Genomic DNA, 12,721 nt, shown 5'->3' on the forward strand with positions numbered 1-12,721 from the left:
GCAGCAATATGGATTGTACTGCCCAGGTGCTCAAAATGAAATGTCTTTTCTTACAGAAAATCAAAAATTTGTGCAACTTAAACATCCATTTCTGTCACTCTGTGCTACTTGTGGTTTTAAAGCAGGCCAGTGGTGTCTACTTCAGAGGGCAGCTATGCATGTGAGGGAGCAGAGGGTGAGTGACCGATAAAAGGCGAAGAAGGTGCAGTCTTGAGGGTCCAAGTAGGAATGACTGCTGTCTGATTGCTGGGGACAAACACTCATCTGTCTCCTTCATTGCTAACGCTGTGAAGCATACAGTATGCTTTATTATTCTGCCAACTCACTGTGGCTTACATTGTAAAATACAATGCTTCCAAAGATTGACTTTTCAACCTCAGCGAGAGTGTGTGTAATTGCAACAAGATATATGTGTGATCAACATTCTCTGATAAAAGAACAGTAACACGCAGAATCTTTTCTGAGATTAGATTCTGGTCAAATTCTGGATATTGGTTTTCTAATAAAACAGAGGAAGGGAGGGAATTGTTGACCGATACACAAATGGATAGTGTCAGTGCAATCAATCTACCCTAGAAATGCTGCATATTTCAGAAAATTGGCTATATCTAGCCAGCATTGTATGACATGTAGAAAGGTGACTAGGGCACACCTTATTTCTGTGAACTGCACCTTGGCTGACTCTGCAAATGTCTCTGCCATTGCCTGTAACGAGCCAGTAGATTGATTTAGTGTAGATTTCACATGCAGTTTTCATTCCAGGAAGTGACATTAGTCATTGATCAGATCTCCAATGAACACCACTTTCGTACAAACTGTTTTTTGCTGAGGTGTAAATGTATCTTACAATAGAGTGTATACTGGAAGGCTTTGTATACCCAAGACCCCTCTGGGATATCCTACTTGCAGTTTCTGCTTTAGCAGTCCAATGTCACCAACAACAAACTTGAAAGCTAACTCAGATTTCTGTGTTTGCTGAAAGGCATACATTTCCCCCAGAGCCCTCCACCTCAGTAAACCCTCTGTATATTTGCATAGTTCCCACTGATACTGCAATGATAAACAACTCATAACGTACAAAATCTGTGTTTCAATGCAGTTTAAAAACTATTAATGCACAGATAATTGCAACAGTTGGAATGAAATTCAATGTTTGAAGTACCAGCAGTAACATACACTTTTATTAACGAGCAACAAATTTTTAATGTTGGCACTTCCTTTAACACACCCTCAATGACATCACTGAAAACTTTGGACTGGAAATTCTGAATTTAGGCAACAACTTTAAAATAAATCATCTTTCATTCTGTTCATTACAATAGTTGCTACACACTTCAAAGCCACTTCTTTGACTATAAAGCACTTTGAGATGTCCTGAGGTTGTAACAGGTGCTATATAAATGCAAGTTCATTTTTTTACTGAACAAAATAAGATGCAAGATAAACCAGCTGTTTATAAAAGAAATTGCACCTACCAGCTCAACTCTTCCAAATCCTCCAACTCCCAGCGTATCAATGATGTTAAAATCACATAGTTTCAGGTTTGAAAAGAAGGCAGATTCAGCTTCATATCTAGATTTTGTCACATGAAAAAACGGAAAGTTCTTAGTTGTGATGAAATGGCAGTTCTGCAGCATTATTACAGGATGGAAGGGCAATACAATTAATCTGTTCTTAGTTGCTTCATCAACTGAGACCTATATTTTCTTGTGTAAACTGACCATGTTCTGACCCCAGAAATCCGACTCAAAAATGTTTATGTTTTGCTGTTCCTCTACATTCATCAACTCAGAAAATTTAACTAAGGGTCTTGCTGGTATTAATCCTGGACCACGCACATTCCCTCTGCATGCCTCTCATTTCTTCATTTCACTTTGGCAAATATTTTTTATGAGAGATTTAAATAACCAATTATTGAAGGCAAGGGAAGGAAGATGTAAATTTTTAGGTTTCCATATCTCATTATCAGAAGCACCTCCCAAACCAATTCCTTGCCTACAGCTGGTACGGCTTATCGAAATGGGAGGGATCAGAAATGCCAAGTTCATAAAAGTCAGTAGAGAGCAGACAAATCCAGTTTTGCACTAGGAAACAGTTCATAACGAATGTCACAAAATATTTCCCTATAATGTTGCACATGGCTTCAAAGAATTAGCCAGCGCAAGTGTTCATTAATGCTTTGCTAAGAAGTTGCCTTTTCTGAACTGAGTGGCAATATAAGAAAGGAAAAGTCAAACACTGCCAAAAATGAATTACCTGAATTTAGAGTCTGACAAATACAGATAAGAATGTAGAAGCCCCACATCCATTTACTAACATGCAGGCAGCTCTAAAAATAGCAACATGTGGTGTGCCCTGGTATGAGGAGAAAAATCTGATGATATGCACTCTGGATAGGCATCTGGTGGCTAAAAAAAGGGTTAACCACATGATCTGATAATTGGCCTTTAACCCACTTTATTGCATGCTTCAGTGATTGGTGCTGAAACACCTTGTGAGAACTATTCTTTGCCCTATTCTCAATATGGCATCTTGAAATTATTGTCCCATTTTAAAGACTAGCTGATTTCATTCAAGTCCACAGTCATAACAGTGCACAAATGCTTCCTGATAAACAGATAGTTATATTAAAAAGGCCTTGTTGATGTAAGACTCAGATGTATTTGAATCCAGTTTGAATCTATGAAGGAATATTTTGAGGTACATCAGAAATTGAACAACACCCCAAATTACTCATTATCTCTGATCTGCTGATGGAAGACAGGGCGTTACTGCGATAGCTTAACTCAGATGGCAGACCTTTTGATATGTAAATTCAGTTCTGGAATATAGAAAGGACCATCATTTGAGGACTCAAGATGTGTATGCTGTACAGGGTCTGCACAACATTAGCTCACAGGTCTCCAAAGGATAGTCCAGGAACATTATATTAATGGTCTATCTGTCTATCTTTACAAATAGGTGATAAAGATCCGGTAACGCTAATCAAAAAACAGAGAACCCCCCAAAAGTGTTCCTATTGACTCTCTGTTCAATCATCTACTTCCCTTTCTTCTCCAAAGTGCTTAAGTTTCTTGTCACCTCCTAAATACTACCTTTTCTTTAACTCTATGTTTCAATCCCTCTATTTAGATTTCTGTCATTGCTACAGTATCAAAGCAGCTGATTAAAGTCACAAATAATAATCGATGTGACAGTGATCATGGTAAACTGGTCCTCCTCTTCCTCAACTTGTCTGCAGCCTTTAACACAGCCAACTACATATCCTCCTTGCTGCCTCTCATGGGTGTAACAGTCCTCACCTCGTTCCATTTTTCTCTGCCCAGTTGCAGCCAGCAAAAGCTACTCATCCCACTCATGTTACATTACCTCTGCAGTTTCCCAGCAAACTACCCTGCCCCCTTTCTATTTCTCATCACTGTGCTATCCCTTGGCCATATCGTCCAAAAATATAATCTCAGTCTCCATCTGCTCAATGTCACCACTAACCTTTACCTCACCATCAACTCTCTTTACCTTGCCATAATCACTCATTTGCCATACTACTTGTCCAGCTTCTCAAGGCAAATGAGCAGAAATGTCCACCGGCCATGTACAAGGCGAAGACTCAATCTATCCCTGTCACAAATTCCATTCCCTTTTGCATCAGCTCAATTCTTCTCACTGGGGACTGTGTGTGGTTTATCCAAACTTCTTCACGTTATTATGTTGTAGATAACCCTGAGATGGACTTCCAATTATTTATACACTCTATCAACCTCTATAACATCGTCCAACTCTGGCCTTGCCTCAGTGCATCTGCTGCTGAAACTCTTACCCATGCCTTTGTTACTTCTAGACTTGACTATTCCAATGATCTCTTGGCTGACCTCAGAACTTCCATCTTGCAAAGACTTGAAGTTATCCAAAACATTGCTTCCTGCATTTTAGCTCATCTATCATTCCTCTGTTTGCTGATCTACATTGTATCCTTGCCCACCAACACCTTAATGCTAAAATTCTCAACTTCCCTTCAAATCACTTGCTGGCCTCATAACTCCCTAACTGCTTCCTGCTTTGTAATCCTTTAAGCTTTCTGTGTTTTTCCAAATGTCGTCTTTTTAGGAATCTCTGGTGGCTGTGTCTTCATCTGCTTTAGTCCTAAGCTCCATCCTACCCTTCTAACATACCTGTCTCACTATCCCTCTTCCCTCCTTCATAGATGATCCTTAATGTTTCCTGCATCACTGAGCTTTGTGTCACTTGTCTGAATATAGCATGTTGCACTGACGTAAATTTTGTTTGATAATGGGGCTGTAAAATGACATGGGAATTTTGCAGTGTTAAAGGTGTTGTATAAATGCAAGTTCTTGTTATTATTGCTTTTGTTTCCTTCCAAATGGCAAATATAATCAAGTTTTATTGGGCAATATCTATTTAACTTATTTTAAATTATTATACAGAATAATGTTAATCGTTTATTTGAAATTGAAGGACAGAAATTTTGGATAAGTATCTCTGCAAGGTCTGGATTATGTGATTTCATGCTTTCCATTCTCTTTCACAAAAATAACATTTGTTAGTGAGCAGCAATCAATTCACAAATCTATAAAAGAAACAGCAGATTACAATTCCTTAAAAGTGAATCTGAAGTTTTGGTACTCCCGAGGAAACAAACATTAAAGAAAATTTGACAGAATGTAGTGTCCTCTTCTTTAATGCTGTACATTTCCTACAACCTCTTGTGAAGCTAATAGATTCCTGTGTTCATTTAAATGAGGAACTGGACTGCCAACAAAGTTAGGCCATGAACATGACATCATTATATCTGCTACAAAGAAGTTCAGAAATATCCAGGTAAACCTCCATATAATCAAATTCAGCTTCATTTCTTAACCTAGGCACATACCTTTTGATCTACCTTGAGTAACAAATGTTAAAATAGAAAAATAAAACTTATGGCATGTTTAAATTGGTATCAATTCTATTTTTCTTTCTAATTTATTCATGGGATTTGGGTGTCACTGGCTAGGCCAGCATTTATTGTCTGTTGTATATTGGTCTAGAAGCGTTAATACTGAGGAATGGCATAAGCAGACTCCAAAATGATTGCACCAGATGGATTTATGGACAGAACTGCTTAGGACCTTGAAAGAGTGAGGCCTAACATTGATTCTTGATCAGGAGGGGATCAAAAGTTATGGGAAAGGGCAGGATAGTGAACGTGAGGAATGTCGGATAAGCCTTGATCTGATTGAATGGTGGAGCAGGCTTGAGAGGCCTGATGGTCCACTCCTGTTCTTTTTTCGTAGATCCTTATGGTCTTAATATCTGGTCTTGCTCAAAATTTCTGCAACAGAGTATAGTGTATCAATGTAACTAGTTGCTAACACGTAATAGGTTCTATCTCGTTAACTAAGATGCTTCTAGTTAGACCAAAAAGTCTCCCTCTTCCACATTAGACTAAGTGGCCCTGTACTTCCCAACACTTAAAGAGGACGTTGGCAACAACCTTCATCATAAGGGTGGGATGTTCTTCAGTGGGTCGATGTGGACTTCATGGGCCAAATGGCCTGCTTCCACACTGCATGGATTCTATGATTAGCTACACAGACAAAGGAAACTGGTTGAATACTGTAAACAAGTGTGTGAATGATACAATTATTTTCCACTGCTGTCAAGACTGAAGAATGTGCAGATTGCAAGAGCTAGCAAGGCTTTTGAGGAAAAACAAGCAATGAGGTAGTCAGCGAATAGCATTGCCATTGATTCAATTCACAAATCTGCAACAGATATAACGCAGAGCGCAACATAGCTTATTAAATAAGTAGCTGTGGCAGATTGAGGACTGATGTTAGAGACTGAGCTGACTTGAATGAACAAGTTCAAATGGAATATTTGACTTCTTTAACTTTCCAGGAAAAATCCTCAGGATTTGCGGCAGAGATCATGCCATTATTGCTTTTATCAATAATGCAACTGCAGGGGGCACTAAGAGTGGCTGAACCAATCCAAATGTTGAAATACAAAATTTTCAAGCTTCAGCACAATTTGACAAAAAAGAATCAGCCGACACAAATTGAAGGTATGATGCTTACAACTTCCAGGGAAGTCATCAGTGAGAAGGGACAATCAACATCCAATGATACAGAAGACTGCAAAGAAGAAATAGCCTGTTTCAGCGGAAAAGACATCCTCTACAGAGAAAATCCAAGAGATCAATGGTCTTCCAATTTAAGGGAACCTAGAGACTGCAAACTATCAGGAAGAGAACCAAAGACTTTATTCATCCACCCATCGAATTAGCAACTTTTCAAAGTCCAAAGAGAACATAATTTGAGAGAATATTGATATCTCCAGATCACTTGAATTTGCAAAATCAGCAACTTGAGGCAAAACAGGGTTGTGGCAAATAGAATTATATTCAGAAATGAATAAAATCAGTAATGAAAAGAAATGCTTGTGGGAATATGTTATAAATAGTCTAAAAGGGTTAATAATGAGGTGCACCGAAAGCACCATTGATTATGATCATGTCAATTGATTTCATGGGCAGAACAGCTAAAATCTCAAAGGAGTAAGGTCTAACATTTTGTCCTCCTGAAAGTCTATTTAACTAGTTACTAACATGCAATAAATTAAATCTTGTCAACTTCAAGGGACTCTTCTAGTTAGACTGGAAGCGGTTTTACTCCATCACATTAGACCACGCAGGTCCTGAAGTTTCCCACACTTAAAGAGCATGGCAGTGACCTTCATCATGAGCAGCAAATCTGTGCATCAGTGAGCTGAGATGCCCATAAAACATTGTCCATCCCTCATTGCCCTGGTGCTGGTGAGTTGCTTTTTGCCTCCATTTCTTGCATATTGGATTTTTAAACATTTTCAGCGTTAGAGTAGCTGTGAGAAATTCTAAACACAAATTTGAAATAATCTTTCTGAACTAGATGCAATAGGTTAGCTGAGGAATTAGTTTTGTTATAAATTGTCAACTAACTAGTGCAGTTTATTCAATTTGTTCACTGAACACTTCTGAAATGATTAACACCAATGAAGAGGCCACCAGAATATGTCCTTTTTTTTAAACATCGCATTTACCCCTGAGAACAGCTGTTAATAACAAAGCTGTACAGGGTCAGCAAATCGATCACTCTTTTATCTAGCTTTCACGTTCTATTGAATTTGTTTTTTCTGTCAAACTGGCACAGCCGATGTCAGAATTAGGTTGTTATAGCAGGAGAGGAGCTTTAGTTTCTAAGTTGATGTTCTCAGTCAGAGCCTTGTTTGATGCGTTGAAGGTGCAGACAACGCTGCGCAGACTATGGCATGCCTTTGAGGCAACCCTTCCTGATTTCCTGGTGAGCAATTCAATTGGGAGGGCTGGAAATTAGGCTCAGTGGACTCCAAATCTAGGTGATATCCCCTAATTGATGTTCCACACGAGGAATGCCAATTCTGAAAACTTACCCCAGATATGCTTTCAGGAGAAACATATGGATGTCAATTGGTCAGTCATGTTGGAGTGAAAATGATTTACCAGATAGAGTGACTATAGCACAGAATGAGATTATTCAGCCCATCATGTGCATACCCAGCTCTCTATAACACAATCCAATCACTCCCATTCCCCCAATCTATCCCTGTAAGGCTGCAAGCTTATTTCAAAATGTTTATCTAAATTCCTCTTAAAAGTGAGTGATCATCTTCTCTCCAATTCTCTCGTCAGCATGCTCCAAATCATCATCGCTTGCCGCATCAAATAGTTTTACCACACAATCCGTCTGAATCTCTTGCCTGAAACCTCTTGGCTGTCTTCTGCTGTCTTCCTTGAACCACCAACAAATGGGATCAGCCTTTCTGTATTTACCTCAGCTTGTACACCTCTACCCAATCTCCCCTTCTCCAAGGATAACAACATCAGCATCTCCAGCCTTTCCTTAGAGCTAAAATCATTATGCCTGGAACTATTCTCATAAATCTCTCAAGGATCCTCTCATCTTTGCTAAAGTAACCACAACTGGATACATTTGGCCTAATCAGAACTCTGTAAAGGCTCTGCAGAACTTCTCTGTTTTCACACAGATTACCTGTAATTATGAAGCCCAAGTTTCCTTTTGTTTTGTTTATTTCTCTCTCAATATACCCTGCCACCTTGAAAGGTCTATGCCCACATACCCAAGGTCAATCTGAACTCGAACGCTCTTTATAGCACTATGTCCCTCTCTTACCCCTCCTGCTAAAATGCATATCCGCACATTCTGTCTCTATTAAATTACCTTGTCACCTTTCTACTGGCTTAACTATACCCTGTGGCAGTCAATAGGTACAATCTCACTATCTGCCATACCTCCAAGTCTAGCATCAGTGGCAAATTATCATCATAGAATCCCTACAGTGTGGAAACAGGCCATTCAGCCCAACAAGTGCACACCAACCCATTCCTCTATAACCCACCTAATCTCCACATCCCTGAACACTATTTATTTAGCAATTTAGCATGACCAATCTACCCAGCCTACACAATGTTGGACTGTGGGAGGAAACCAGAGCACCCAGGGGAAACTCACGCAAGACACAGGGAGAATGTGCAAACTCCATACAGACAGTTGCCCAAGGGTGGAATCAAACCCGGGTCCCTGGTGCTGTGAGGCAGCAGTGCTAACCACTGAGCCACTGTGCTGCCCTAATGTTGCTTTGTATTCCAACATTCAAGTTCTTGATATATATTAGAGAAGCCAGTTGTCCCAGCACTGATCCTTTGGGAATACTACTGTCTGGCATCCTCTCGTCTGAAAAACAATCATTTACCTTGTTTATCAAGCCAATATTAAATCTAGTTGATTCTGATCCTCCTATTCCATGAACCTCAATGCAGTTAATCAGTCTTTTATGTGATATTTTGTCATAAGGTTCCTGCAAATCCAAATAGACAATATCCATTGCTTTCCCTTCAGCACCCTTCTCTATTTCTTCATCAAAAAAAATTAGATTGGTTAAGCATCATCTGTTTTGTAAATCCTTGTAATTTCTCTAAGTGCCTGTTGATTTTATTTTCTCTGCTTATCACTTTAATAAACTTTATCCACTAATTTGACGGGCTTGTAGTTACAAGAAATAGCATTACACCCTTTCTTGAATAATGTGTCATATTTGCCAATCTTCAATCCTCTGGCATGTCCTCTGCACTGGAGGTAGATTGGAGGATTATGGAAAACTCCTATATTATCTCCATCCCCTATTTCCCTCATTAATCTTGGATGCAAGCCATTAGCATCCATTACTTCTTTTATCTCCAATTTTACTGATATGTTGTCAGATTGCTCTTCGTCAGTCAACATTGATCCAAAGTATTTAAATATTCTAGACTTGCTCTGAACCTCTAAATATACATGGCATTTTTTGTACCTAATAGGCCTTATTCCACTCTTTCTCCTTGCTTACTAGTTAACACAGAAGATTTCTGTGTTTCCCTTTATATCAACAACAATTCTTTAAGACTATGATAAGGCCACAAAACGCAGGCCATTCAGCTCATAAAGTCTGCTCTGCCATTCAATGAGATCATGGCTGACCGATAACCCTCAACTCCATTTTCCTGCCTTATTGGCATAACCCTCGATTTCCTTACTATCTGTCTCAGCCTTGAATATCACTAATGAACCAGTTTTGACAGGTCTCTGGGATAAAGAATTCCAGAGATTGACTACCTTCAAAGAGAACAAATTCCTCCAAACCTCAGCCTTAAATGAGTGGTCCCTTACTCTGAGGTATGCCCTCTGTCTCACAAGGGGATTCTGTTCTCATATTCTCTTTGTCAGCCTTATTTTCCTTTTCACTTCTCTTTTTTCTTAACCTCACTTCGCTTCTCCCTGTTAACTTATTGAATTTAGCCTGGCTCTTGCTTGAACAATTCATCAGACATGCTTCAGTCACCATTTTTGTTTCATCACATTTTCTATTTCCCTTGTCATTCAGGTGGCTTTGATTCCTTTACCTTTCATTCTTATTGGAATGTACTTGGCATGTACCAGAATCACCTGTTCCTTACAGTATTCCATTACAATTTTCCTACCGATCTTTAGTTCCAAAGAACTACCAAATATAACACTGAGAGGAAGATAAAAATTTGAAGCAACAAGTGCTTCTTGCAACATTAGGCCAAGGGTAAAACACTTCCCCATCATTGTCAAGACTTGGAAACTCCTCTAAGCCAGTGTGCCAATGTGGTTTCATACAAGCACATTTCAGAGTTTTTGTCGAAAATGTATGTTTATTACATTGAAAGATGTAAAGGGCAGTTCATCTTTTTCAATTTCTTTTTAATTAAAAAGAAATGCGCTACATAAGAATCAAAAATATTGAAGTCTAACACTTTTAGGTTTTGATCTATTTTTAAAAGGGGCACTCATATTTCTTCTTTACTGTTAAAGATAATTTGACTGTATGATCCCATTTATCTTTACCATTAGTCTCAAGATAACTTTGTGCTGTTTCAATTTGGGCCTTGCTAGAGACAATGGGTTACAGAATAGATTTTAAGCAGTACATTTTCTCAGCAGTTCATCCACCGGTCTCATGTAACTTCGGCATAGAATCAATTAAAAACCTGAAAATGGCTGAATACACAACTGATCCTGTTTCTTTGGGTTTTTCATAGATTTTCCATTGTTTGAGAAAATGCCTGCTCAATTTCAAAGCCAAAGAACCTCATCTGTTATTCTAGCTAACTGCTAGCAATGGCTTTAATGGATCAAATTAGATTACACTTCCACTTTGTACCTTCCAGGCAGTTGTCACAGATTTCCAAGTTTCTGATCTGGTCTTCTTGCCACAGCATATATCTAGCTTTATAAATTGGCAGCAATGCTAAAAAAACTCAGAATGAATTAGATCTGGAGACATTCATGGTACTCAAGCCCCATTTAACTACGAGACATATCAGGTTTGGAAGATGAAACAGTCATAGCAAGTACAGTAATCAAATAAAATGGCAGCTCAGTAAAATGTTGGCTCAAAAAGGGACGTACTGACAGAATGAACTATTCAAAGACTTTGATGTCAATGGGTTTATTCTCAGTTTGACCTTATGATCACGATGAACAGGATGGGTAATTGATCGATGTGGTTTAAGAAGCTGGATGAGGAACCACTGTAGACTCTGATGAACATCACTGTCAGAAAGCAGGGAGACAGAGTGGGACAATCGCCTTTGCAACAATCAACAGATTCAGTTGTATTGGATCAATGTTCAGCAATCCACAAAAGTGGAACAGAAACAGTAAATGTTGGGAATATTCAGCAGGTCAGGCAGCATCTGTGCAGAGAGAAATAGAGTTAGTGTTTCAGGTTGAGGATCTGTCACCAAAACTGGATAAAACTAGAAACACAAAGGTTGTTAAGCAAATATGGAGGTAGGAAAAGTAAAGCCAGGTTAAAAACAGAGGAATGTCTGTGATAAGGTGGAAGACAGGAGAGGTTACATGACAGAAGGGATGATTTTTTGATGTAAAGGGAGGTGATATAGGGATCAGTAAAGAAACAGAAGATGGATTTACAGGTGCTGGAAATAGCAATTGTTGTTGAATTATATTTTCATGAATAAAATGGGAGCAGTTATTAAGATCTAGAATCCCTACAGTGTGGAAACAGGCTGTTCAGCCCAATAAGTCCACACCAACCCTCAGAGCATCCCACCCAGCCCCATCCCCCTAATCTACACATCCCTCAACACCATGGACAATTTAGCATGGCCAATCCATCTAACCTGCACATCTTTGGACTGTGGGAGGAAACCCACGGAAACAGTCACCTGAGGGTGGAATCGAACCCAGGTCCCTGGCGTTGTGAGGCAGCACTGAGCCACCATGCCACCCCAGCTAATGTTACTGAAATTAATATTAAGCTTGCAATGTGCCAAACCGAAAGACAAGAAGTTGTTCTGAGAGATTCTCCTAGGGACATGGTTTGGTGTTGCTTAAGTTGAAGAGACCAAAGGCAGCTAACATGATCGTGTTTCAGGACACCTCTATCCAGCCCATGAGTGCGACTGATATCATTTTAATTCTTCACCTTATAAATGACATCCTCAAAAATCTCAAGTAAATTTGTCAAACACAATTTCCTTTTTGTAAACCCATGGTGACTTCATCTGATCATACTCTGATTTTCTAAGTGTATTGCTGAGACGTCCTTAAGAATAAAATCTAGAATTTTCCTGATGATTGACAATAGCTTAACGGAGCCATAGTTCCCTGTTTACTCTCTCCATTTTTTCCTGAACAGCAATGTTACATTTTCTAAGTTCCAAACTAATTAGACAATTCCAGGATCTTGGGAATTTAAGCAAATTATAGGGAGCGCATCAATTGTCTCTGTGTCTATTTATTCCAGAACCCCAAGATATAGGCTGGCAAGTCTTGAATTTTAGTTCCATAAGTTCCTTCAGTAATTTATTTCTGCTGATAATAATTACCTTAACTTTCTCACTATTTTTATCAGCTAGGTTACCTTTCCTTTCTAGTATAGAACTTTTGTCCTCTCCTGTGAAGACAGACACAAAATATTTGCTCAATCATTTTGCCTTTTCTCATTCCCCACAATAGTGTTAAACATCTCTGTTTCTAAGGACCAATGTCTACTTTAACTACTCTCCTTATTTTTAAATATCTGGAAAAGCTTTTGCAATCTATTGTTATTTCCTGGATAGCTTACTCTCATATTCTGTTTTTTTTATCATTTTGTT

General features: G+C 38.9%; 1 protein-coding gene across 1 annotated transcript in view; it reads right to left on the bottom strand.

The window, feature by feature from the left end:
- LOC109930658 (cGMP-dependent protein kinase 1) overlaps window positions 1-12,721 on the bottom strand; it is a 483,442-nt gene that overhangs the window by 35,732 nt on the left and 434,989 nt on the right. The window contains exon 9 of the mRNA XM_048608956.1: window positions 1,476-1,572. Coding sequence (XP_048464913.1) covers window positions 1,476-1,572 — 97 coding nt within the window. The remainder of the gene's footprint in view (window positions 1-1,475; window positions 1,573-12,721) is intronic.

Source organism: Rhincodon typus, chromosome 20 (assembly GCF_021869965.1).
Source record: "Rhincodon typus isolate 14 chromosome 20, sRhiTyp1.1, whole genome shotgun sequence".
NCBI classification, from domain to species: domain Eukaryota; kingdom Metazoa; phylum Chordata; class Chondrichthyes; order Orectolobiformes; family Rhincodontidae; genus Rhincodon; species Rhincodon typus.